The 24831-nt window shown below is 46.5% G+C and overlaps 1 protein-coding gene across 9 annotated transcripts in view; it reads left to right on the top strand.

Moving 5' to 3' along the window:
• hivep2a (HIVEP zinc finger 2a) overlaps positions 1 to 22522 on the top strand; it is a 92873-nt gene extending 70351 nt beyond the window's left edge. For 4 of the 9 annotated variants that reach the window (XM_034528208.1, XM_034528207.1, XM_034528205.1 and 1 more), the window contains 14 exons: positions 2553 to 2625; positions 2746 to 4078; positions 4343 to 6222; positions 6403 to 6663; positions 6924 to 7092; positions 7290 to 7371; positions 7612 to 9382; positions 9526 to 9683; positions 14530 to 14705; positions 15604 to 15708; positions 17598 to 18450; positions 18962 to 19061; positions 20744 to 20851; positions 21274 to 21966. In XM_034528208.1, the coding sequence (XP_034384099.1) occupies positions 3088 to 4078; positions 4343 to 6222; positions 6403 to 6663; positions 6924 to 7092; positions 7290 to 7371; positions 7612 to 9382; positions 9526 to 9683; positions 14530 to 14705; positions 15604 to 15708; positions 17598 to 18450; positions 18962 to 19061; positions 20744 to 20851; positions 21274 to 21966 (7347 nt within the window). In that variant the 5' untranslated portion in view covers positions 2553 to 2625; positions 2746 to 3087. Of the gene's footprint in view, positions 1 to 775; positions 861 to 2245; positions 2468 to 2552; positions 2626 to 2745; positions 4079 to 4342; positions 6223 to 6402; positions 6664 to 6923; positions 7093 to 7289; positions 7372 to 7611; positions 9383 to 9525; positions 9684 to 14529; positions 14706 to 15603; positions 15709 to 17597; positions 18451 to 18961; positions 19062 to 20743; positions 20852 to 21273 lie in introns of those variants that run through there. The other 5 variants (XM_034528214.1, XM_034528212.1, XM_034528211.1 and 2 more) reach the window with 5 other exon arrangements.
• The last annotated feature ends 2309 nt before the right edge of the window (positions 22523 to 24831 follow it).

Here is a 24831-nt window from a genome sequence, read left to right as displayed (position 1 = left end):
TTATATATTTAGCTCTCAGGTTGGTCACGAAAGTCATCTTGAGAGTGTGAAAAATATCTATTTTCAAATTCGTTTGATCACGTCGGGGCGAATTTATTGCATCTGAACTACAAAGAATGGGATGGTTAGTATTGCAGTCGAGTCGTTTGCCACGCTTCAAACTGGGAAACGGCCGTCATACTTAGTGTCTGCATGGCCGTCAGAGGGAACCGGAGACTGTGTGGACGTCGTCATGGTGACGTCACCCGTTGGTTTGGGCACCGATGTTCTGAACCGCGACATCTTGGAGTTCCTGCTGTCGCCAAATAGTTGTTTTTTTTTACAACCGGTGAACAGGAAGTGACCATATCTGGACTGTGGAGGAGTGACGTAGAGATAGTATACGTATCTGGTGTGGACCTGTCAATCACCTTATAGCCCCGCCCTAAAGCATTATGGTCTGTTTGACTCTAAATGACCATAATTTACTAAATGAACATCACGCTGTATTGAAGAAGACTTGAAACTAGAGATTGAGACCAAAAACTAATGTTTACAATGTTTACTGAGGGAATACATCAAGAGAAGTAGAGTCATTTATATAGACTTCTATACAACCAGAGGAATCGCCCCCTGGTGGTCAGGAGAGAGAATGCAGCTTTAACACATGAAGCATAGACTTCTATACAACCAGAGGAGTCGCCCCCTGGTGGTCGGGAGAGAGAATGCAGCTTTAACACATGAAGCATAGACTTCTATACAACCAGAGGAGTCGCCCCCTGGTGGACATTATGTGCATCACTCGGCAGAACCAACGGTTGCCGTCTGGAGAGAACCCAAAAACATTCTTCCCGCTGCACCTGTTATGAACGCCAAAATGTGTGAGTTACCCCTCCCAGCATCGCCTGAATCCTAATTCAATATGATATATTTTGTTCCATCACCTCCGCAACATGTCATCAAACGTGTGTTGCAGGTGTTTCCTGATTCCATGTGAATGCAGCGTAACACTTATCTGCTCCCCCACCTTTTTTTGTCCCACGCCGGCTACCGTACCGTCACCATTTCTTCTTCTGACCGTGCGGCGCACCAGAAGCGGCGCTGCAGGCGTTGAATGACACATAACCCATGATGCTGTGACACTGGCGTGCATCACCCTCTAAGTGAAACACACAGCCTTGTTAGAACCGACGTTACCCTCAAGTCATCCCGCTGGATACATATTTCTGTAGCTCTGTCAGCTGACCCTCACGCTAACCAATCACCCCGCGTTTGCCATCGATTCTAACAGTCCTTTGGGTTCCAGAGCGCATTCTTGCTCTCTTAACACCATGGAAAACATAAAAATATGGCCGAGGTCTGAGCTAATGTTTCTGCTGTGTGTTTGTGTGTGTGTGTGTGTGTGTGTGTGTGTGTGTGTGTGTGGGTGTGTGTGTGAGTGTGTACGGGGTTGCGTGTGAAAAACACAAGGTAGTCCAAAGTTAACATTCCGGCTGCTAAGAATACAGCATGTTTTCCTCTATTGCTATTTATAGATCTCAAGTTGGGCCCCGAGACACTCACGTCATTGAGGCCTGCTTAACAGCACTGAGGCCACACTGTGTGTGTGTGTGTGTGTGTGTGTGTGTGTGTGTGTGTGTGTGAGTGTGTGTGAGTATGTGTGTGTGTGTGTGTGTGTGTGAGTGTGTGTGTGTGTGCGTGCGTGTCGCAATCAGAATGCGTGAGAGGTGGTCAAAACCCTGAGATGAGGAAATACAAAGTGAAAATGCAACTTCAGCAGCCGTGTGTGGGTGTGTTGTCTGTGTGTGCGTGTGTGTGTGTTTGTGTGTGTGTGTGTGTGCTCCGCAACTCTGCAGTCAGGTGTTTGTGTGGTTGAGAAACGTTAAACAATGGAAACACAGACATATAAACTGCGTTGACTGCAGTGTTTGCAGTGCAGTTGCAATGCATGCGAGTACTGTCTCTCTGTGTGTGTGTGTGTGTGTGTGTGTGTGTGTGTGTGTCTCTCTCTTTGTTTCTCTGTGTGCCTGAGTGTGTTCTCCTGTTTTTAACGATTGCATACCGAGTTAGATCAAACTACGACACCTCGAGAGGAAGGAAAGGTGCTCGCTGCTCTTCGACTTGGCCTTTCTGGACGCCTACACACATTATGACACTCCGACGTCACTTCCACGCCGCTATTTATAAGCCTTTGTGTCTTTTTAGGAACAGCGTGGGCTTGCATTGCATCAGTGACTCACTGAGTGGAGGGACGAGGGAGGGAGGGAGGAGGAGAAAAAAAGGGGTGGAAAAAGCACAGATGGATTCCAGTGTGAAGAAACTAACTGAGCAATCAATGACATTTACATTTGCACATCAGGCGTGCACTTGACAACTTAATGAGTCCTTTCTGTGTACAAGTATATTGTGTTTCGTTGCACTCAGCAGCCAGAATGTTACATCGTATTGTACACAAAACCAACTCATGGTGAGAGGGAGACGTCAGGCCGTAGGTTTTCTCTGTTTTTTTTATAAATGAATAATATTTGATGACAAAACTAATTGGCTTTTTCTCTCTTTTCGTTTTGTTGCAGGTCTTGGCATGAGAAAACCCGGATGACTTTTGAAGAAGAAAGAGGATCTTCAAGCACTTTTTCCGAAAGAAAAGTTAGTATCCACCGTTTGATAACATTCCGTATATTGTGTTAATCTCGACATTCTGCAGCTGTTAAATACACTGTTAACTCCACGAGCCCAACATGGTTCTTCTTTGTGTGTCCTCCCCAGATCACTCAAGGATTCTTCTGTCTTTAGATGAATTGCACAGAAAAACAACACACAGCAACATTAGTGTTTGCAAAATGGCAAAAGGAGAGAAACATTTCTGATGTTATCCACTAAACCTCCTCTTTCATTTCCACTTCCTGATTCCTGTTTCCAGCCTGGCTTTACAATTACTCCATTTCAGCGATGGATGGATACTCCCTGTTCCTGTGAACTTCTCGGCAGCCGTCAAAGGTTCAGCTATCATGCCCGGTAGCTTAGGGACCTTGTAACCCTCCAGAACCCACCTTCCCAACTCCCCCACCACCCCCTCCCTCTTCTAGCCCACAGAAGAGGTTCACAAAAATGGAGGCTCGTGAATCAGCTGCCGCTGGGCAGAGATGCCTAAACAAGGAAACAGTGAAGGGGAGAGCGTCTCTGCAGAGAAAGTGGGCGTCCGAGCCCTCTGCTACCACCAAACGAAGCACTTTTGCTGACCCGGAGGCAAAACAACGTGAGAGTTTGCCTTGCGGTGCCACGGGGGGATCAGCACCCCACCAGAAGTACGCAATTACAGGGAATTCTGGGAAGCTGCTATCTGGACCTTCTGCAGTTGGTGCCATGGGAGGCCCGCCATCTCAAGACCCGCAAGGGCCCTTTGTTCAGGGGTTCCCGAGGGGATACTCCTACCAGCTCGGCCAACCGTACCCTCAGCACCCCCAAACCGAGCGCTTCCTCTCAGGAGCCAAACCCCAGCCGGGTCTAGAGCCTCATGCCTGGCCATTTGTAGGCCAATTGCCCTCGGATGACTTGTACCCTGTTGGACATCCGGGGCACGCTCATCCTCACGGAGCTGGGACAGGGAGGTTTCCCCGCCAGAAGTCTCCCAGTTTACCCAGCTCCTTCGGACAGTATTCTCAGTCAGGCCCTGAGCCTGCGGAGGAGGGCTACAGCAAAAAAGAGCAGAAGCCGAAGAAGCCCGGTAAGTACATCTGTCACTACTGTGGTCGAGCTTGTGCCAAGCCCAGCGTCTTGAAGAAGCACATACGCTCACATACTGGAGAGAGGCCATATCCTTGCGTACCCTGTGGCTTTTCCTTCAAAACCAAGAGCAACCTTTACAAGCATCGCAAGTCCCACGCTCATGCCATCAAGGCTGGACTCGTACCTTTTTCAGAGCTAGCCGTGGCCCGCAGCGGGGACATGGACCAGGCATCTCCAGTGGGCGAGGCCGAGGTCCACTCAGATGGAGAGCAGAGTACCGATACAGATGAGGAAGGTCTGGAGGGCTCCACCATGCTGACAGACAAAGACAGCCCAATACCGCGGATCCCCTTTGAAGCTGACAAGAATACAGGTCATTTTCCCATTTTGAGAAACATCCATACAAAATGAATGTACATAACGTTATTATCTCAAATCAATTGGTGTTAATTGTTTTAATGTAAAAATGCCAGTTTACAATCTTACATTTAGATTGATATGGTCTGCTGCTCATTCCCTGCCTCTATGTCTATATTTCTTTGCAAAAAAGAAAAAGCTAAATCCTAATCTTCTTATGTGTACAATTACTTCTGCTTTACCTTTCTCTGTATCATGCTCCATTTTCTTCACTATGTAGGTGGTGTGGAACCAGCATATGCAGACTCAGCTGAAGAGCTCCTGGTGGGATCTATGAAAGTGCCTATTCTTATCGTCCCAAAGCTCGGGGGAGTCCCCCCCACAGGGATGGAGTGCCCGCCCTTTCATGACATCAAGGGATCACACCACATGTTGGCATCGCACGCTGGAAGAGCGCATTCACTGGATGACGCCCCGACAATCAAGCAACGTTTGGCCCTGAGGCTGAATGAGAAAAAATGTCAGGACTCTGAATCTGTCATGTCGCAGTCCTTGAACCTCCTCAGTCCTCACAGCAAAGGCAGCACAGACTCTGGCTACTTTTCCCGCTCTGAGAGTGCAGAGCAGCAGATCAGCCCTCCAAATACTAATGTCAAGACGTACGAAGAGATTATGTTTGGTCGGACTTGGTACTACCGACCCAACTCCAGATCCAGGCAGTCTATCACGGTGGGCATGGCAGGTGCAGACCCCAGCTTGGCTAGCTTAAAACAACCAGGTGCTATTCTGGACATGGGGAAGATAGCTGAGGATCATATCTGTTTCAGAGGTGACGTAGGAGTCTCTGGAGATCCCAAGCAGTATCCAACAGGACCCTGTCAAAGCAGTACAGGGCTTCTGGAGCCTCCATCAGATTCTGGGACGCTCATTAGGAGTAACTCCATGCCCAACTCCTCTCCACCTAACCTCAGTGTCCCCTCTGCGATTCGGGGCAGCCACTCCTTCGATGAGATGATGTCGTCGGATGATGTCTTTTACCCACCGGGGCGTAGACTCAGAAGACAGGCTGCATTTGAACATTCAGGCAACGAAGCACACGTAGGAGAGGCCGAGGGCTATGGACACATGCCCAAGAATCTAGCTTCATCCCTGGGTATGAAGTATGGTGAGTGCAACCCAGGAGTCCCAGAGCACATCGCCTACAGCCCATATGGTACGAAAGCTAGCATGTCAGAAACAGCCACAAGAAAAAGGAGGAAAGAGAAGAGTGTTGGGGATGAGGAGGACAGCCCTGGGCATTGTGACAGTAGCTGTAGTGGTTCAGTGGAGATGATTGGGGACTATGAGTTTAAACAAGGTAGTTTTGATGGGTCAAGAGCCACCCCAACAGGGAAAGGCTCTCTTCAGAGCGCTCACAGCCAGTCGGACAGCTTTGATACCTGTACCAGCATGTGCTCTGAGGACATTGCATTGTTTCCTGACTCTGAGGGCAGGAAGGCAGCTGGGAATGTCATATCAGTCATCCAGCACACCAACTCCCTCAGCCGGCCAAATTCTTTTGAGAAGTCAGAGTCCTTTGAGCAGCCAGGATATCAGCCTTCAGATAAAGCTCTATCCAGCCAGTACTCTGAACAGTCAGACACAGATATCTTTGAAGATGCGCTGAGTCCTGAATCTGCCCTCCTGAGGACAGAGAGCATGGAGCAGCAGCTGCAAAGTGACAGTGACCTGGCCTCTCTCTCATCTTCGTCAGCTGCAGCGTCACCTGGCCAGCCTTATCCCATCCCACACAAGCTAGTGCGACAACCCAACATCCAAGTTCCTGAGATCAGGGTGACGGAGGAGCCGGACAAGCCCGACAAAGATACAGAAGCTCCAATGAACAAGGAACCGGAGAAGCTGACGCAACATGTGGAGGAGTTCCAGCTGCCACAGAGGAGTGACACACTCGCCCAGATGCCATCAGAAAAGCTCCCACCGAAGAAGAAGAGGCTGCGCCTGGCAGATATGGAGCATTCATCGGGGGAATCGAGCTTTGAGTCCACCTGCACCAGCTTGTCTCGCAGCCCCAGTCAGGAGAGCAACCTGTCCCACTCATCATCCTTCTCCATGTCCTTTGACAGAGACGAAGGTCTCAAATCTGCCTCACCCACCAAACAGGTACCCCAATTCTAATTTTGTATCTTAGCTAACCCTCCAGCAGTATCCTCACAGTTTTCATAACATGCACTGCTTGCATTGGTTCACTACAATGGTTATGGTACATTATTACATCACCTGTAATACACAGCCTGTTCCCAATAAGTCCAAATTGACTTCTTCTTGGTGGTTTTAAACCAGGACGACTCATTGGCATCTGGTGGTGGACCTAAGCAGTCGGAGTTCCTGACGGTACCTGGCAGTGGTCATTCCAGCCACCACCAGCAGAGAGAGATGAGGAGGTCTTCATCGGAGCAGGCACCGTGCACGCTACCCACAGAGTTGCCTGAAATGCGCAGCAAATCCTTCGACTATGGAAGCTTGTCCTCCTCCCGTCAGGGAGAGATATACTCCAGTGCCTCTGCAATGAAGGATCGCCGGCGTGGATATCTTGTCCGACAGGTAGCAGAATAAAGAAATACTTCCAATTGGAACTCTTGAAAAAGAAACTACAGGTGTTAATGTTCTTTTAGTTTGAGCACTGTGTGCCCTCATATAGATGATAGGGGAAATATGGCTCAGTAAGGTCTGAGGCACAACTAGAAACTGGTGTTGTGGCACTTGATCATTGCATTGTGACTGCGCCTACATTTAGGCGTACATAGTGTACTTCGTGAGTGGCACAGAACTGACCAGCTTTGATACTTTCATTCGTTTTACAGGCTTCACTGAGTGTGTATCCAGAGGCAGTCATCCAGGAACCAGGAAGTGCTGAGATGTCAATCAAACAGGAGGTTCTGGAACATGGGGCATGGCCTGGCTCAACAGGATCCCCCCACAGCAGCAGCGATGTACCCAATAGAACCAAGAGAGTTGGCAGTAGCACTGGTGGTAAGTTTAGCATTACAGCACTAAAACCTTCTTTTTTTTGGATTACAGTATCATGATAACATGTGTTGAGGTCTTTCTCTACTCATTAAACCAGGACCACATTCTCCAAATATGGAATTGATTTTTTTAGGGAAGAATTTTACTTTTAAATACTTTTATACAAACAAAACATTGTTATGTTTTATGCATATTTGCAGGATCTCACCACCAGCACTATCAGCATCACATCCAGCATAGTATCAGTGAGGACAGCCTGCAGGACGAACCTCTCTTTAGCAGGTAAGAACGTCTGGGTTTCCCTATGTAATGTTAGGTTCCCTATGCAACCTAACATTACTAATAGCCCTTCTTATATAACTAAGATGGGATCAGCACAATTTAAAAACAATGTTTTTTTCCATTACGCTCAGTACTCTATTAACAATTGCAATTGCCAACTTCTCCAACTGATTCTACTATTACAATATACATTTTCCATATTATTACTAATACTAGTATTCAACCTTTTCTCCTTAATAGGTCCCATCAGCATCGCTTGCAGACCCAGGGCTCTTCCTCCGAGGGAGAATATCAAGGTCACGAGGTCATGAATAAGGAAGTAATCCAGCAGTACCCGAGTGGTCCTCCCTTCCTTACCTACCAGCAACCCAGTCTGTTCTGGAGTCAGGAGTCCGGTCAGACACCCAGACAGCATCTGACCCTCCAGGCCCAGCAGCAACTCCAAAAACTCCACATCCGATCACCAGGCTCCCATCCTGGACACCCACTCCACAAACAACAACCACTTCACTCCCTGCAGCAAATTCATGATCAGCAGCCACATGATGGAAAGTCAGACAAGCCGAGCTCTCAAATGTTCCCGGCCTCTTTCTCACCTCGCAACTCTCCACTGTCCCAGCAACAACAACACTTTGCTTCTCTTTCCTCCAAGCACTCCCTGCCCAGTTCCACCTCTGCATCTATGCTTCTGCAGCAGGTCCAACCGGTCTTTGCCACCCAGAACCTGGGCTCCCAGTCTTCGCTGCCTGGTATGCTGGTTCCTGTGCGGATCCAAACCCATATGCCGTCATATGGTAGTGTTATGTACACCAGTGTTAGCCAGCTGGTGGCTTCCGATGGCAGTGGAGCACAGGGCTCAGCCAGGCCAGGCGGGGCTGACAACAGCAACATGTCTCCTTCGGTTGCTGCTGGGAGAGTCAGCAAACCACCTGGAGGAATAAGTGGGGCGGGCTTCAACCTATCACACTTCCTCGGACACACTGATGCTGCAGCACTGCGCTACCCACTCTGGAATGCTCCTGATTCACTACCAGAGCAACACCTAAACACAGGGATCCCATTGTCACTAACATCCGGCACCATATCCACCACAGACGCCTCGGGATCTGGTGTTGGAGGCAGCAAGCGCATGCTTTCCCCCACCAGCTCTCTGGAGCTCTTCATCGAGACCAAGCAGCAGAAGAGAGTGAAGGAGGAGAGGATGTATGGACAGATTGTTCAGGAGATGAGTGCGGTGGAGCTGAGTGGGGCCGAGGGCGGCAACAAGCCGGAGAAGGTGCAGGCCAGAAGTCGGCGAGCATGTCTGAAGAGCGAGGGCTCCATGGATGACTCTGAAAGGATGTCCTCATCTCCACTCAGCGACTTCCCCATTGCCACCAAGATCAGCATTCCCGTCCGGTCCTCGGCCCCCCACCTTTCTGATGTTCCCCGGGCCGAGAGCTTCACTCCTCCTCTCCAGATCGTCACTGACCGCTCCCCAGTTTCAGGGGGTCGGGACTCCCCAGAGGAGCTCGATGTGGACGATTCAGTCCCCGACCGCTGCTCCAGTCCCCAGTCGATGGCGTCCTCCAACGATGCAGAAGACACTGACGCCACAGATCCGCATGAGCCCAGTAAGAGCCCCGTCAGCATGCTGGTCCAGCTCGCTGAAAACCAGAGCGCGGTATTGCCTGCAGCAGTGGGTCAGACGCTGCTACTCACGGACGTGGCCGAAGTCCAGCAGTTCCTCCAGTTCCCGAGTCTGCGCACGACGAGCCGGGTCAGCTGGTGTTTCCTGAACTACACAAAGCCCAACAGCACCCAGACGTCCCCGCACAGCTCCGTCTACAACTCGTGGTGTGTGAGCTCATACAACCCCAATCCTCTGAATCTCAGCACCAAGGCGGCGCTGGCCCTGCTGAGGTCCAAACAGAGGAGGAACACGGAGTCCATGTACTCGACTGCGGCCATGTCGCCACCCAGCTCTGGAAAGCTGGTGTCGTCCGTGGCCTGGAAGCTGAGGTTTGATCAGGTAATAATATACACAAACATATCAAGAAAATAGACATATGAGTGTGCATGCACGGGTGCAAATACAGAGAAACACCAGCACAGGAAGTGTGAAAAAGGTTATTTCACGGTACTCTTCTCCTCTCGCTTTCTTTTATTCTCCAGCTGAAACCAGAGCTGATGCCAGTTGATGCCGGTAACTTCGGGAGGAAGATGAAGGGAGTGGTGTCGTGGGAGCGTTCAAAGGAGGAGCAAGTGGAGAAGGAAGTCTCCGTCAAACAGCCCGCCAACGAACCCACCCGCATTAAGATCTTCGAAGGCGGGTACGTCCTGCACGTGCACACAACTGTCCAACAACTCTGGTCCAATAAAGTGACTATTGCGTAATATCAAAGGTATTCTAGCAACTGACATGTATTTGCTGGTTTTTTATGGTATTTTTGCCGTCATGAAATCTGAATGACAGAGCATTAAAAGGTAGTTCCTGCTGTTTGCCCCTGCACTGAACAGCAGATCATATCACACATAATATTCTAGCGCTGGTTTCATCCGTCCTTGGAGACCAGCGGGTTAAGAGCAAGAGAGCAGATTGAAAGTCTATTACTGAAAGTCTATACGACGTCTATTTATTTTCTCGTGACTGGGAATACTGCTGGAATTTAAATTGTCTGCTAAATAATTCAAACCCAAATGAGACTTAAAAGTCAATAATCAAAGGGAAGACGCACAAAGACGTCCTTGCTTAAAGAATAATCACACATATAAATCTTGGAACGACACCAACGCCAATCTTCACGATCCATGAAATGATGTTGTCACTTCGGTCACTTGTTTGGTTTCTCTGCATAATAACTCAAAAGGACTTTGAGTCACATCTGGAGCGCAGATAGCCCTTTAGTGGAGGGATAATTGGTGAAGTCTTTACTGTGATTTGGAGCTGGGATTTCTATCATTGCCAGTTGAAGGTGAAATGGTGCATTATGGGGCTTTTCTGAGAAAAGAATCAATCAATCGAGGGGGAGAGCAAGCATGTATTTGCTCTCTTAGGAACATTTGTATCCAGAACTTTTCACGATTTTTCAACCCAGAGTTACCGACAGTCAGAGGAACCAAAAGCGAAGGTCTCAGACTGAACATGAGCTCCTCGATGCACCGCCGCTGCTCTTCCCCTCTCAGAAACAAGACCTCCAGGGCCTCCGACGAGCTCAACGCTTCCTTTTTATATCCGCCGACCTCTGCGTGAACTGTTTCACGCGTGATTAATCTGAAGATCTTCTTAGGTATATATATATATATATATATATATATATATGAACAAAATAATGCCTTATCCCTTTCCAGCCTATTCTTTGGGCTTAATTTGTGCCTGTGAGAGCCGGGCCAAGAGCTGGAGCCCGGTAAACCCGTCGCGGACTCAAAGCTTGTGATTGGATGTCGGCTTTCATCATTCTCGCTCTGTCGGATCTGTCTCTCATTAGTCGTGTTTTGAAAGCTGTTCTGACATCAGCATATGTATTTATTTATTTTGTTTTGGTTATCAAGAGGAGTATAGCTAAAGAGATGTTTCATTCAACGTGTTTTAAGTGTCTCACTTATAACATCATATTCATAGTTTTAAAGTTTATTTTACTTGATAATGACCTCAGAGCATGACTGAAGTCTGCAAAATATGGCCTTGTTTTTTTAATGGTAAAACCGAGTGGAATGATAATAATATTAATTTACTTTTAAAGACTAAAAATAGGAAAGTTAAACTTGAGTTTGCAGTTTATTTCTAAATGAGGTAACAGAAGACACAAATAATAACTTCTTAACAACGTAAGTACAATATTTTTTTGTACCGTTTTGTTTTGTACGGCAGTTTGTCTTAAAGCTACTTTTGTACTTAGAAAAATAAACATAAAGAAAAATGAAGCTCAACTTTCTACGTCGCCTTACTTTTAATAAACATTCTGGGCGTTTGGGAAGAACCTGAGCTACTTTTTAACATGGTTAAAATCATCTTTTTAAAGATTTTGGAAAGATTCATTTACACCAGAATGTAAATAATCATTTATTAGCATCAATATATATAGAAAGGATAATTCTAACTATATAACAGCAGCTGCGAAGTATGACAAATTTGCAGATTTGCAACTTTTTGCAGATTTGCATTTGATTCATGATAAAATACACTATAGTTTGATATATATATATGTATATATATATATATACAGTATAAAGTAGGTAACTAGTTAATGAGTGAAAGAGAGCAATATGCATTAATAAATGGCTTCAACTACGGTCAATACAACATGTGGTGTACCACATAGATTTAATTTAATTATTATTTAATTTAATTTAATTTAAATGTTATTATTCACATTATTAATTTTCCATTAGTTTTTAATGTTCTATTCTTTTTCTTCTTCCACTTTCTTTGCCAAAGACTCACACTCTGATATTAAAAATTAGGAAATGTTTGAGGGGAGGTTAATTGTCTTCTCGACCCTCCGCTTACATTTCATCTATATTTTTAAAATAAAGATAAATATAACAAATGAATCACAAAGATAACCGGTATTAACTGGCGACTCGCAGCTGTTCCCGGTCTCACCTGTAGACACCTGGTGTGTGGTGAGATGTTGTGTTTCCGCCGTTGTGAAGCAATCTGGTGCAAAACGTTGAGGCCATAAAAAGATTTGATTGATAGTAATTAAACCAAGAAGATCGCTTGTTATTGATTACGATGTTATTCAAGTCACATGGAGCTTCTTTTCCACATGACAAATGGAATTTGTCCCGCGTTGAATTCTAAAACAAAGGCTGAAAGATGGAGTTCAAGCTGAAAACCGCTGTAGTTTAAGACATTCCAACACCATCTTAATGTCTTATAGTCTTACAGTACAGCCAATAACACACACACACACACACACACACACACACACACACACACACATGCAGGGAGTTATTAAATGCAGCAGACAGTGGAGTAATTCTCTTTTGTCCCCAAAGGATACTTTAGAAGCAATAAGTGGATGAAAGCAAACAGGACAAAAGACACACACACACACACACACACACACACATGCACTCACACACACACATGCACTCACATAAACAGTGTGCATAAAAGTAGAACCGAAGCACAAAAACACACAAAAAAAGGGTGTTGAAATCTTACTGGCAGAAGAAAGAAATTGCAGAAAATAATCCGCTCAAATGATGTGTTACCGTGAATAAAAACAGAATGAAACAAAACAATTATATTTCATTGTCATCAGCTGTGTGAACCGACCCAGACGGGTCCGGAGGTGTTTCCCACTCTAAGAGGCCCTGAACGTTACTCACGAGGCCCTGAACGTTACCCATGAGGCCCTGAACGTTACTCACGAGGCCCTGAACGTTACCCATGAGGCCCTAACGTTACACACAAGGCCCTGAACGTTACTCACAAGGCCCTGAACGATACCCATGAGACCCTGAACGTTACCCATGAGGCCTACCCATGAGGCCCTGAACGTTACCCATGAGGCCCTGAACGTTACCCATGAGACCCTGAACGTTACTCACGAGGCCAAAAATATTACCTATGAGGCTCTGAATGTTACCTATGAGGCCCTGAATGTTACCCATGAGGCCCTGAATGTTACCTATGAGGCCCTGAATGTTACCCATGAGGCCCTGAATGTTACTCATGAGGCCCTGAACGTTACCTATGAGGCCCTGAACGTTACCCATGAGGCCCTGAACATTACCCATGAGGCCCTGAACGTAACCCATGAGGCCCTGAACGTTACCCATGAGGCCCTGAACGTTATCCATGAGGCCCTGAACGTTACCCATGAGGCCTACCCATGAGGCCCTGAACGTTATCCATGAGGCCCTGAACGTTACCATGAGGCCCTGAACGTTATCCATGAGGCCCTGAACGTTACCCATGAGGCCTACCCATGAGGCCCTGAACGTCACCCATGAGGCCCTGAACGTTACCTATGAGGCCCTGAACGTTATCCATGAGGCCCTGAATGTTACATATGAGGCCTTGAACGTTACCCATGGGGCCCTGAACGTCACCTATGAGGCCCTGAACGTTATCCATGAGGCCCTGAACGTTATCCATGAGGCCCTGAACGTTATCCATGAGGCCCTGAACGTTATCCATGAGGCCCTGAACGTTACCTCGTGCTCAGCAGCCTCTGCAGACGAGACCGAATACAAGACACTTTCACCAGTCAGTTAAACTCTTTCACCACAAAGGAACCTGAATGTGATTCCTCTCCGCAGAGAAAAGACTGAATTCACCGTCATTTGACTGGTGGTTGGTGGTAATTTCAGACGTGCACTGATCCTGCTGCCAAGGGTCCGCCGGTTCACTCAAAGCCTCTTTTGGGAGAGAAAATCATGTCTGACTGATATTTTTGTTCAAGTCTTGTAAAAGAATAAGTGGGACTGGAGGGAGGACTGTGGTTATCTGTTTTTAGAAGAAAAGGAGCAGCATAAAGACTGAGAGGTGGAACGCTTCATTGTTTGCCCCGTTAGCTTCTGATCCCTGGAAACAAAGACATCGTTGCTGCAGCTGAATTATATGTGTGGGTTATGACCAGGTCGATGTTTAATAGTTCTTAGAGGCTCGTACGGGTACATGCTTTCAAGAGGAAAACCACTGATTAAGGGAACATTGGAAAAAACATACTATAATATTGAGTCTGATGATATATCATATTTATATAATATCTGTGTGTATACCTGCTCATAGGGAACAAGAAAATGGACTATTGAAATGCTAAAACTATGTATTTGGCTTAATTCCTGCAGAGTGAGACACATTTATTTTTTACTATATAATGTCCCTTTTGTTATATTATATGTTTCTATATTGTGTTTAATTATTATATATATATTATATGTAAGACACCAGTTTGGTGACTGCTGGCATTAAGCATATGATTTTATTTTGAAGGAGGTTCATGTCCAACTATATTAACCTATATCTGCATTATCGATTTTCAAAAATACCGCTATACAATTTGGACAATTTTTGTTTTAAACACATCTCAGTGACATTTTGCGAGTTAGTTATTCAGAATAGAAAGGACAAAGCACAAGACGACCTTTTATTCCTATTTCGCAATAAAAGAAAAGGAGACGCACCTCCATTCATCCTCAGTTTCTCTCGCTCTCCTCCAGGTACAAGTCCAACGAGGAATACGTGTACGTCCGCGGTCGCGGTCGAGGGAAATACATCTGCGAGGAGTGCGGCATCCGCTGCAAGAAGCCCAGCATGCTGAAGAAGCACATCCGCACGCACACCGACGTGCGGCCGTACGTCTGCAAGTTCTGCAACTTCGCCTTCAAGACAAAAGGTGGGGCTCAACCTCCACTCATACTGCTAGAGTCTGAATGTGAGCCTCGTGATTAATTAACGTGAGGTTTACAATGGTCATTGTTTCAGAATCATCTGGTACTCATTTGCTCCTCATCAGGGAAGAATGGTCCAGTAAAACTTTAAATAAATCATATTTTTTTGGGGATGTTTGCAGCTTTTTTAAAGCAAGGGAAGTTTATTTGTATAGCACACTTCAACAAAAAAACCATTAAAAGCATCAAAGCATAATGCAAAAGAAAAGAAGATTTAAAAACAGTTAAGAACATTCATTTACACAGTAAAAACAGTCAAAAGTAAGAAGTAAAGTTGCAGTTAAAGAAATAAAATGCAGTCGTGAGATGCAAATTGATTGATATCCTTGGATCTGGTTCAATTAAAGGCGACAGCAAAAAGAAAAGTCTTCAATCTGGATTTAAAGGAGCTGAGGGGTCTCTGAGGGTCTCTGAGGGTCTCAGAGGGTCTCAGAGGGTCTCAGCTTTCAGGGACCTTGTTCCAGAAATGTGGAGCAGAAGACCTGAACGCTGCTTCTCCAGGTTTAGTTCTGACTCTCGGAACAGGAAGTAGAACAGGAAGTAGACCTTTAGAAGGAAAACTCTATTTGCTGTTTGCCTGGAGGAAGTTTCTTCATATCAGATGCTAAATATGCTGACTTGTCAACATCTGATCTTTAGTAAAAAAAATGTGTATACAATTAGTAATTTTTCCTTTTGAGGTCTATTTCCCTTTCCTCTTTCTTTGTCACTCTTGTAGCCAAACAAGCTCCGGTTTCCAGTAAGAGTCGAAAGGTCATTAAACGGTGTGTGTGTGTGTGTGTGTGTGTGTGTGTGCGTGTGTGTGCGTGTGTGTGCGTGTGTGTGTGCGTGTGTGTTTTGTAGGAAACCTGACGAAGCACATGAAATCTAAGGCTCATATGAAGAAGTGTCTGGAGTTGGGAGTCTCCATGTCTTCTTCTGTCGAGGACACGGAGGCGGACGAAGGAGGTAGGAAACACACCGACACACAAGTGACCGACACACACGTCCCTGTGCTATCTTTGTGAGGACATTCCCCACAATGCATTCCTTCACCCTTTATCCTAACCATAACCATCGCGACTGCACAACAGTTTACCTCAGAAGGGTTCTTCCTGGAGGAAGTCCTTCCTATTCAAACTTTTTATTTAAAAACAATGTTTTGTATATGTATATGCATTGTTTTGATCCTAACTTTTTTCCCATTGTGATCACTTGTATTAAACCTAAACTTAAACCTAATTCTAACCTGAACCATCAAACTTACAAACAGGCCTTTGGACCTCACAAAGTCTAAAAGGCAATGGTCCTCACAACGATAGATGTACGGGTGTACACACACACACACACACACAACTGCAGAAAAAAAAACCTCCTTCCACCATTTGTTCTGATTATTAAAATATGTTGGGGGGGGGGGGGGGGGGGGGGGGGGTCCTTCCCCATGAAATATTCACGAGTAATAAATCGTCGCTTGATGACTCCGAACGGATGAGCTCGTAAATCTTTACAGAACTTTTATAATGAAGCCGTCAGTTAAACAAATTAGTTTAAGGTTTTTTCTTTTGTTTATATAGACTGAATTATTATTAGTATTACTCGTTAGATTTTACGTTGTGTAATGAATTTTGGTAAGATGAATTAAATAAGTAATAGTTAGTTAGTAATAACCTTATTAGTGTCCTTTTAACATAAGCTTTTAATTCGGTAGTTAAATATGGAGATTTATGGAGTTACTGCGTCGCCGAATTAACCTTCACTTCCACCAAAAATTAAACTATAGTGAATACAATTATTACTATTTTTTATAAAATATATTATCTTGTGTTACGTTTCTGTGATATTTATAAAATCATATCTAATAGTTTAGTACGTTTTTACTCGTTTTATCTCACAATATACAATAATAAGGTGTGTGTGTGTGTGTGTGTGTGTGTGCACGCACTTACATTGATGTGCGCACACACACACTTGCAGTTTTTTATTGTATTGTCATTTTCACAACACACAAACACAACATTCTTTTGGAGATATTTCAAAGAGATATCAGTGGCATGATTTGTTGTTACACCCACACAAACACACACACACACACACACACACACACACACACACACGCGCGCGCACGTTTTTTGGGAAAGAGAGCTCTTCGCTTAGTCGTAGAAACGTAGAATAAATAAAGAATAAGAATACGAGAGACAGACCGCGAGTGGATCTGGTTTCTGTAAATAAATCTAATAACCATAATTTGTTCATCCCCCCCCCCCCCCCCCCCCTTTCTCCGTCGGTTATGATAATGGCGTCCATGCGTGAGCCGCGGTGGCGGTTGGTCTCTGCAGCTACCGTACAGCGAGCTGGCTGCACGCCGTCCGCCCAAATGACGTTGTTTTATGTTTTATGAGTGTTTTTGTATTTCACTGGTTGGAGCTGCTGGGAATGAGGCTGCAGTGGGTTTGAGTTTCTTTCTGTGACCGCGAGTTAATCCAAACGGGTTTTTCTCCTCCCCACGTCTCTCCTCCTCCTTCCCTCTTTTGTTCGCTCCCTGCTGCTTCTCCTTGCTTCCTTTCCTTCCTTTACTTTCCCTTTTCCTCCTCTTTTCCGTTTGTTCTTCCTCTCCTTCTTCTTCTCTCTACTATATATTTTACTTCCCACTCTCCTTCTACTTTCCTTTTTCCTCTCTTGCTTCTTTTTTCTTCCTCTTCCTCTTCCTGTCCCACTTCCTCTTCTTCTTCTCTCTCTTCTTTCTCTGTCCACTTCCTCTACTTTCTCTTTTCCTTCCTTTCCTTCTTCCTCTTCTTCTCCCAATTCCTCTTCTGTCTTGTTACCTCACATTCCTCCTCCTCCTCTTCCTCTCATAGATGTCGGAGAGGAGGGCCAGAGGTCGGAGAAGATGGCCCGGGGTTCCATGGCGGAGCACCAGTTCTCCGACGCCGACGACTCGGACGGCGCCGAGGACGACGGCGACGAGGTGGACGACGACGACGACGAAGAGGACGACTTCGACGGCGACTCCACCCCGAGGACGCGCTCGCGCTCCACCAGCCCGCTGCCCTACGGCCCGCCCTCCATGTCCATCACGGCCGTGGCCTCCTCCTACCCGGCTCGCCACCCGGCGTGCGACCTCCTGGGCAACGCCAACAGGCCTCCGCTGTTCGGTTACTTCACCACCGTGCCGAGCATCCAGATCACCCCGCAGGCGGCGCCCGGCGACGCGGAGTACCGGCGAGGCCCGCACAGTGCGCTCGCCGGCGGGCTGCTGGCTCCGCCCGCCTCCTCCTCCTCCTCCTCCATGGACGATGACCTCCCCGCCCAGTCCCCGGACCTCTCCTCCCCGTCCTCTCGCCTGTCCTCGCCGGGGCTGGACCACTCCGGCTGCCCGTCCCCGATCTCCCCTTCCTCCTCGCCTTCGGCCCGCCGGTACCTTTCCCCGCGCCGCGACCTCTCGCCGCGCGCCAGACACCTGTCGCCCCGGCGGGACCTTTCTCCTCTTCGTCACTTCTCGCCGAAGAGTGACCTGGCGGCGTCGGGGGGTTACAGGCGAGACCTCTCCCCCAGGAGGGGCCACCTCTCGCTGCTCTCCCCCCTCTCTCGGCCGGCGTCTCCGGCGGGGCGGGACTACAAGCGCGACCTCTCGCCGCGAGGTCGCCACCGGGCGATGATCCGGCCTGTTTCTCCTCGCCGAGGCCTCCACCAACACCTCCATCACCAAGGGTGAGTCCAGGGTTATATATTCAATCTTCAATGCACAAGAATATCAAGCCAGGTTTCACCATTTAAACAAGTCGCTTGAATCTGGTGAAAAGACAACTAACAAAAGAGCATATTTCAAAAGTCTTAACAATGTTTTTTTAAAGGATTTAGGGGGATTTATTGGCATAAATGTAATATAATATTCATAACTATGTTTTTTTAATAGAGTTGAACTACCTGAAAGTAAGAATCAATGTGTTGTTGTTGGCTTAGGAGGCTTTTATATGTACATAGGGAGCAGGTCTGTGTTTCTACGGTAGCCCAGAGTGGACAAATCTAGCAACGCTACCAGAAGGTCGACGTAGTTCTCCGACACACTTGGAAAAAGGGAGGAGTAACGAAAGGAGTTCAGTTAGTTGCAATGTACAACCTCACCACTAGATGCCACTAAACCCTGCGCACTGCTCCTTTAAGAGACAGATTTGAAAGTTTTTACTTATCGTGATATTTCTTCTTGCTGTGGGACCACCAGCCAGCCGAGTGCGTCGCGGGTCCTCAGGACGGGTCACCAGGGCGGCGTGTCGGGTCCGGCGGAGCTGGGACGCCGCAGGACCAGCGCAGAGATGGAGACGGTAAGAGTCCACAAAAAAAACCAGAAACTCCTCTGCAGTCGGATTATATTACAGCACATTCTTTAAAAAGTGGACGCAGTCATGGTGACGTCACTTATTGGTTTGAGGACTGATGTTATGAAGCCGTTAGTTTGGCGTTTAGGACGTCGCCATCTTGGATTTTGCAACCAGTGACAATATCTGGACTGCGGAGGAGTGACGTAGAGACCTGTCAATCACCTTGTAGCCCCGCCCCTAAAGCACACCCTGCTTTATGGTCTGTTTGACTCTAAATGACCATAATTTACTAAATGAACATCACGCTGTAATGAAGAAGACTTGAAACTAGAGATTGAGACCAAAAACTAATGTTTACAATGTTTACTGAGGGAATAAATCAAGAGAAGTAGAGTCATTTATATAGACTTCTATACAACCAGAGGAGTCGCCCCCTGGTGGTCAGGAGAGAGAATGTAGCTTTAACACATGAAGCATAGACTTCTATACAACCAGAGGAGTCGCCCCCTGGTGGTCAGGAGAGAGAATGCAGCTTTAACACATGAAGCATAGACTTCTATACAACCAGAGGAGTCGCCCCCTGGTGGTCAGGAGAGAGAATGCAGCTTTAACACATGAAGCATAGACTTCTATACAACCAGAGGAGTCGCCCCCTGGTGGTCAGGAGAGAGAATGCAGCTTTAACACATGAAGCATAGACTTCTATACAACCAGAGGAGTCACCCACTGGTGGTCAGTAGAGAGAATGCAGCTTTAACACATGAAGGATAGACTTCTATACAACAGGAGGAGTCGCCCCCTGGTGGTCAGAAGAGAGAATGCAGCTTTAACACATGAAGCATAGACTTCTATACAACCAGAGGATTTGCCCCCTGGTGGTCAGGACAGAGAATGCAGCTTTAACACATGAAGCATAGACTTCTATACAACCAGAGGAGTCGCCCCCTGGTGGTCAGGAGAGAGAATGCAGCTTTAAGACACTTTTCAGGGTGTCTTCTGGGTGAACCGTGAGTCTCTGTTAGCCGGGATGGAGTTCTCTCAGTTTCCACTTCATATAACATTTAGGTGCTTAAGTGTGATTTAGTAAACTTTCTGACACCGTTGTGGTCAACCTGGAGCAGAAATGTGGGAAAAAGGGGAATAGAGAAGAGAGAGAAGAAGAAAAAAAGAAAGAAGAAGAAGAAGAGAAGGAAAGCGTCTGGCAGGCGGAGCAGAAGCATTCAGAGAAGATGAGGGAATAAAGGGCGAGTCAGGTAGCCTGAGCGCTAGAGAGAGGGATGATTGAAGATAGGGCTGCTGGGTAATGGGATCTTGGCCGGCGCTGGCGTGGTTAATAACGCGGCTGTTTTTCTTCTTAAGAGCCGCTTCAATACTTCAAACCCCGGCGTTCAATAAGGCGTGAGACCGGCCTCCAAACGGCAGATTCATGTTTCAACGTCGCGCTTCTTACCAACAACCTGCCGGCACGAGTCATTTTGAGCACTTTTCATGGAGGCCCATTCATTCATTTAGTTACTAAATGTTTGGTTTTCCATTGCGGAGCCTCAGAAGTGTGTTTATCGTAAGAAGTGGGGTCCAATGTGTGTGTGTGTGTGTGTGTGTGTGTGTGTTTTGTGGGTTTGACATCAAATTCTAATGAATAAAGAGGAATAAAATACTTGTGATGCCGCCTCTTGTGCTTCCAGGAACATTGTCTGGTCTCACCGTCGCCAGGGGAATGGGACCAGCGTAACCAGTCCAGCCCACCTCACCAAGTCCTGTTCAGTCACCTTCCTCTTCACTCACAGCTCCAGGTGTTTATTTCTACCGTGTATACTGTATATTGTGCTTTATTCTCAAATTTAATTTATTTTAATATTTTTCTTGCATTACTTAATTGTATTTTGTATTTATTACATTAATGATTTTTTTTAAATTTGATTTGCTTTCATATATGATTGCTTTTATTCATTTATTTATATATATATATTTTTTTATTTTTTATTTATGACCGATGAAGTGTTTTTTTAATATGATTTGCTTTCCTATATAATTTGTTTTATTAATACATTTTTATAATTTGGATTTCAGTTAATTTTTTATTTATTTGTTTTTAGCTATTTTATGTATTTAATTCTTGATTTTAAATGAAGAACTTTAAAAAAAAGAAGGAGACACATTATATATTAGCTCAAAGGAACTCAACATGGGACTCAAACCATCATTTTCACTTCAGGTGCGCTCGCCGTTCCCGATGAGCCCCGTCGGAGGGATCCAGATGGTGCACTCCGGCCCCGCCTGCGTCACCTCCCCTCTGGGCCAGCAGGAGGCGCAGCAGAGCGCGCCCCCCCTGCTGCTGCAGAAGAGCACATCGGAGGACTCCACCGCCAGCGAGGCCGCCTCCCCTCACGTCACCTCCTTCGCCGAGAGGGGAGTTCGAGGAGGAGGAGGAGGCGGCGAGAGGCTGAGGGAGTCGACTTCACCTCACCCCTCGTCGCAGGAGAGGGACGGAGGAGGGGTGAGGCAGGAGCAGCAGGAGGAGAGCATCTACACCTGCACGAAGGCCATCGCCTCCCTCTGCATCGAGGAGGAGGAGCGAGGAGGAGGAGCCAGAACTTCTTCCTCTCCCTCCGCGTCGTCGTCCCACGGCGCTCAACATCAGCAGCGCTCGCCTCCTTCTCCTCACCCTCCGCCATCACCCCCGCAAGGTCCCGGGGGTCAGCACTTTAGCGGCCTGGAGGTCAGGCCTCACCACCCATCGATCCCCGCCTCCCCCTCTCTCTCCTCCTCCTGCTCCTCCTCCTCCTCCTCTCCTCACCCTCCCAGCCCCGCATGGGAGACCCTGCCGCCTCCCTCGACCTCCAAACCTCTCAAGCTGGAGAGAGACGGAGGAGCGGAAAGCACAAAGAGGAGCAGAGACGTGTCGTAGGGAGGACACGAGGAGGAGAAACAGTCTTTAAGGAGGACACAAGGAGGAGAAAGGGTCCTAGGGAGGACACGAGGAGGAGAAACAGTCGTAGGGAGGTCACAAGGAGGAGAAACAGTCTTTAAGGAGGACACGAGGAGGAGAAAGGGTCCTAGTGAGGACACGAGGAGGAGAAAGGGTCCTAGTGAGGACACAAGGAGGAGAAAGGGTCTTTAAGGAGGACATGAGGAGGCGAAAGGGTCCTAGGGAGGACACAAGGAGGAGAAAGGGTCCTAGTGAGGACACGAGGAGAAGAAAAGTCGGGTTTCATTTTCGTTTTTTGGGGATATTTGGAAGGGATGAAGTGCAACAGAGAGAAGAAACATGACTTTTTGCACACTTGTACACACATATTCTTCTTCAGTTTATACACACACACACACACACACACACACTCTCTCACACACACACACACACACACACACACACACACATGAAAAACATATTGAAACACGGACTGCTGCCGGCATGACGCCTGCACTCATATTTAAAGACTCCCCCCCCCCTCCCCCCCACCCCCCCCCCCCTCAGGAGGACCTGCATCTGATTGGCTCGTGTACGGCGACGCCCACAAATTAAAACCTGCTCAAATAAATAAAATAAAGATAAAAAAGCGTGAAAGACGGCGCCGGCGAAGCGGTACGTGGAAGAGAAAAGAGAAGAACATAATCTGACAGCTACGCGTGTGCCTTTTCTGTCATTTAAATGTAAATACAATACTATCACGTATCACCCCCCCCCCCCCCCCCCCCCACACACACACACACACACACCTCCTCCTCCCCCCTCCCGTGTTTTTCTTTTCTTCTCTCGGGCACCTTAAAGTCTCGACGAGCGATGTGAAGTTATGGATATTACTATTACGTACGGTTGCACTAAAACATATTTTTATATGAGTGAAATTTAAAAAAAAAAAAAAAAAAAAAAAAAATGCATTGTTTTTTTTTTTTTGGGTGTACAGCGGCGATTCTATAATACTATTTATTATTGTTACCATGTTTCATAAATTGTACATTTCTTTTCTTAAATGTCGTGGATGCCTTTTTCTATGTAAAGCATGGAGGTTTTTATTGCTATGGCTTACATTAGGGCGAGGATATGTACACTGTAATATGGCTTTATATGTTAGACCTATTCATATATATATATACATTTATATATATGTGTGTCTACTTGGAGGTGTATACGCATAGACGTAAGATTTAGCAGAATATTTAGCCAGCATATGAATACATGCATATATAGAATCTATCTATCCGTCTGCACTAAACATTCAGAACGACCGTTTGCTTCTTTCTCACTTCTTCGTGGTATTATTTCATTTTTATTTTATTTTATTTTCTTTACGACGCACAGACTTGATCTCTGCATTAAGTGAATGAACTTCTGCATAGCGCCGTGGCATTCTGCACACACACACGCACACACACACACACACACATGCACGCACGCACACGCACGCACACACGCACGCACACACACGCACGCACACACACGCACGCACACACACACACGCATGCACACACGCACGCACACACACGCACACACACACACGCACAAACAAACACACACACGCACGCACACACACACATACGCACGCACACACACGCGCACGCACACACACACATACGCACGCACACACACACACGCACACACACACGCACACACGCATGCACACACACGCACACAAACACACGCACACACACACGCACACACGCACACACACACGCAAACATTCCAGTCCATGTAAATATTCAGTCCCCCCCCCCCCCCCCCCCCCCCCCCCCAACCATGAACACACACATTTATTAAAGGCGTCAACCCACCGAAACTCTTATTTAATGGCTTTATTTCCGGGTCACGGACACTCTGACAAATGCACCTTATTTGTTTCTTAGGACCTTTTTGCTCCGATCCGTCCTTTGTTTTCATTTTATTATTAAAAAAAAAGACATTTCGCAGCAAACTTTTGGAATGCTCTTCGCTCCGAAACCCCCCAAAAACTGATAATCGTAATAATGCAAACATTTTAACGGTTGTGACTTTCTTGCACTGCTTTCTTTATTTAATGAATAGTTTTTTAACCCTCCTGCGTCTCCTCCTCCTCTCCTGGACATCCCCCTTTTTGTAGCTAAGCAATATTTAGCCATAACTCTGCTCACCGGCAGGGGGGGGGGGGGGGGGGGGGGGGGGGGGGGGGGGGGTAACGACAAAGCGCTCTTAAAAAAAAATTTAAATCAGGAGGCGGAGCTTGATTTCAGCGACACGCCTCTTTTGTGACGGTTTCGGGGGCGGAGTCGGGCCGGCGGCAATGTGAGTGTGTACCTGTGTCGTGTATCGGTGTGTATTCGAACCAGTATATCCTCTTCTTACGACTTTTTTCTATTGGGATCCTCCCTCTGGGTTATGTACACTTATCATGACGACAACGATGTCTTTAAAATCTCTCTCTCTCTCTTTTCAAAGATATCAAAGCACAAGTCATTGTATAGAAATGACAACGATACAAAAAGAAAAAAGGACAAAAAAATTATTAATAAAAAAATAAAAAATAAATAAAAAGGTAAACGTGCATATAAAAGGGTAAACTTTTGTGATGGTGTTCTGTGGAATTAATACATATATCATGTATGAGCCCCCAGTTGCTACAAGGAATCGCAGTAGAAGTGGACAAAAAATGGATTGTTGTTTTCAAATAAATATGAATAGAATCATTTGTTTTGTCTGCGCTCTTTTTGTTTTTCAACGCTTTCATTGATACAAATTGAACTAATTAACAAGAATTATTTGTGTTGCAATTCTTCTCACTTTTACAACATTTGTAGTGCT

Source organism: Cyclopterus lumpus, chromosome 24 (genome assembly GCF_009769545.1).
Source record: "Cyclopterus lumpus isolate fCycLum1 chromosome 24, fCycLum1.pri, whole genome shotgun sequence".
In the NCBI taxonomy this organism is placed as follows: Eukaryota; Metazoa; Chordata; class Actinopteri; order Perciformes; family Cyclopteridae; genus Cyclopterus; species Cyclopterus lumpus.
Note: the sequence above shows the minus strand (reverse complement) of the source record. Positions and strands in the feature narration are given on the sequence as shown.